Source organism: Aotus nancymaae, unplaced genomic scaffold (genome assembly GCF_030222135.1).
Source record: "Aotus nancymaae isolate 86718 unplaced genomic scaffold, 86718_ANA_hifiasm-v0.15.2.pri h1tg000020l, whole genome shotgun sequence".
NCBI lineage: Eukaryota > Metazoa > Chordata > Mammalia > Primates > Aotidae > Aotus > Aotus nancymaae.
In genome coordinates, this window is record NW_026988432.1 from 61,663,794 (window position 1) to 61,665,486 (window position 1,693).

General features: G+C 42.6%; 1 protein-coding gene across 1 annotated transcript; it reads right to left on the reverse strand.

Moving 5' to 3' along the window:
- Positions 1–977: 977 nt before the first annotated feature.
- Positions 978–1,454, reverse strand: LOC105713176 (small ribosomal subunit protein eS7-like). Its single transcript, XM_064378995.1, has one exon. The coding sequence runs from the start codon at positions 1,452–1,454 to the stop codon at positions 978–980; it is 477 nt and encodes a 158-aa protein (XP_064235065.1).
- Between the last annotated feature and the right edge of the window lie 239 nt (positions 1,455–1,693).

The following is a 1,693-nucleotide window of genomic DNA, read 5'->3' on the forward strand; positions in this document are numbered from 1 at the left end:
GCTTCAGCCTCCTGAGTAGCTGGGATTACAGGCACCTGCCATCACACCCAGCTACTTTATTTTTGTATTTTTAATAGAGATGGAGTTTCAGCATATTCGCCAGGCTGGTCTTGAATTCCCAACCTCAGGTGATCCACCCACCTAGGCCTCCCAAAATGCTGAGATTACAGGTGTGAGCCACCACACTCAACCCATTCTACTTTATTTCCATTGCCTGTAACTTCAGTGGCATCTGATGAAGGAGTAAGCTTTATTTATTTATTTTTTAAGAGACAGGGTCTCCCTATGTTGCCCAGGCTGGTCTCGAACCCCTGGGCTCAAGGTAGCCTCTTGCCGTAGCCTCCCAAAGTGCTAGGATTAAAGGCATGAGCACCCGTACCCGGCCAAGGGATGAACTTTCAAAGACACACTAGAACCAAGTTCTGTAACTGAAGGCTCAAGTTTTGGGTGGAGAATAAGTATACAGTAAGTCCTCCACCTCCAGCTGGAGGATGATTCCACAGGAGACTTTATTAGAGACCCGTATCACTGGGACAGCCTAACGTGGATTCTTTCTTTCTTTTCCCTAATTCTACTCTAAGATTTCTACTCTAAGAGATTTAGAGTAAACATTTCTGAAGTTTCTGGCTTCTACCTCATTCCACTTTAGTTTCTCTCACTTAGTTTTTAATCTTTACTTTTTAAAGACTTTAAATATATCGGAACATTAAATTCTATCTGGGCTACAGAAATATTTTTTAGAAGATGATTAAGCTTTTTGCTCTGCAACCATCTGAATTAGGTAGACTTGGGATTTCGGAATAGGGCAGAAAAATTGGGCTTAACTCTGAATACAACCAGGTAAATTGGAAATTTACACCCAAGGAGCAATTTGGGAGTCAGTGGATAAACAATTACTATGAAGTAGGGTAGTTCTTTTTTTTTTTTTTTTAACTGTGAATATATATGTTATTTACTCATTTTGTTTACAACTGAAACTATGGGAATTGAAAATTAATATCCTTGCCTGTGAGCTTCTTATAGACACCAGAAAAAGTTTCAACCTTATGTTCCACATTGTTCTGCTGTGCTTTGTCCAAATGAACCTTTATGAGCCAGCTGCCATCCAGTTTCACACAGATTCTCTTGCCCACAGTTTTGCGTGGAAAGACCAAGTCCTCAAAAACTGCATCACGCACAGCTATCAGTGTACAGCTCCTGGAGCGCTTGTGCTTATTTTTTGTACGGCTTTTTCGAGTTGACTTAGGCAGAATTCTCCTCTGAGTGATAAAGACAGCATGCTTCCCAGTAAACTTTCTCTCCAGTTCCCGTACTAGCCAGACTTGGATTTTCTGGAAAGATTTCAGTTGAGGAACAGGAACAAAGATTATGATAGCTTTCCAACCACTAACAACTTCAATTTCTTTGGCTGCCGTAATCAACTCCCTGAGCTGAGCCTTGATGTCTGAGTTCATCTCCAGCTCCAGAAGAGCCTGGGAGATGCTGGACTTGAACTCGACTGGCTTCTCGCCATTGGGCTTCGCTATCTTGGTGCTTGAACTGAAATGGCTTTCTCCTTGCTGAGCGCTGGCTTAAGAGACCAAGGTAGGGCAATTCTTTGTTAAACTGACCTAACAGCAAGCAGTCTTGCTGAAGGAGACCAACGTGATCAACCATCACCTGGAGGATGGCAGAGGATGCAGGCTCTGATCAG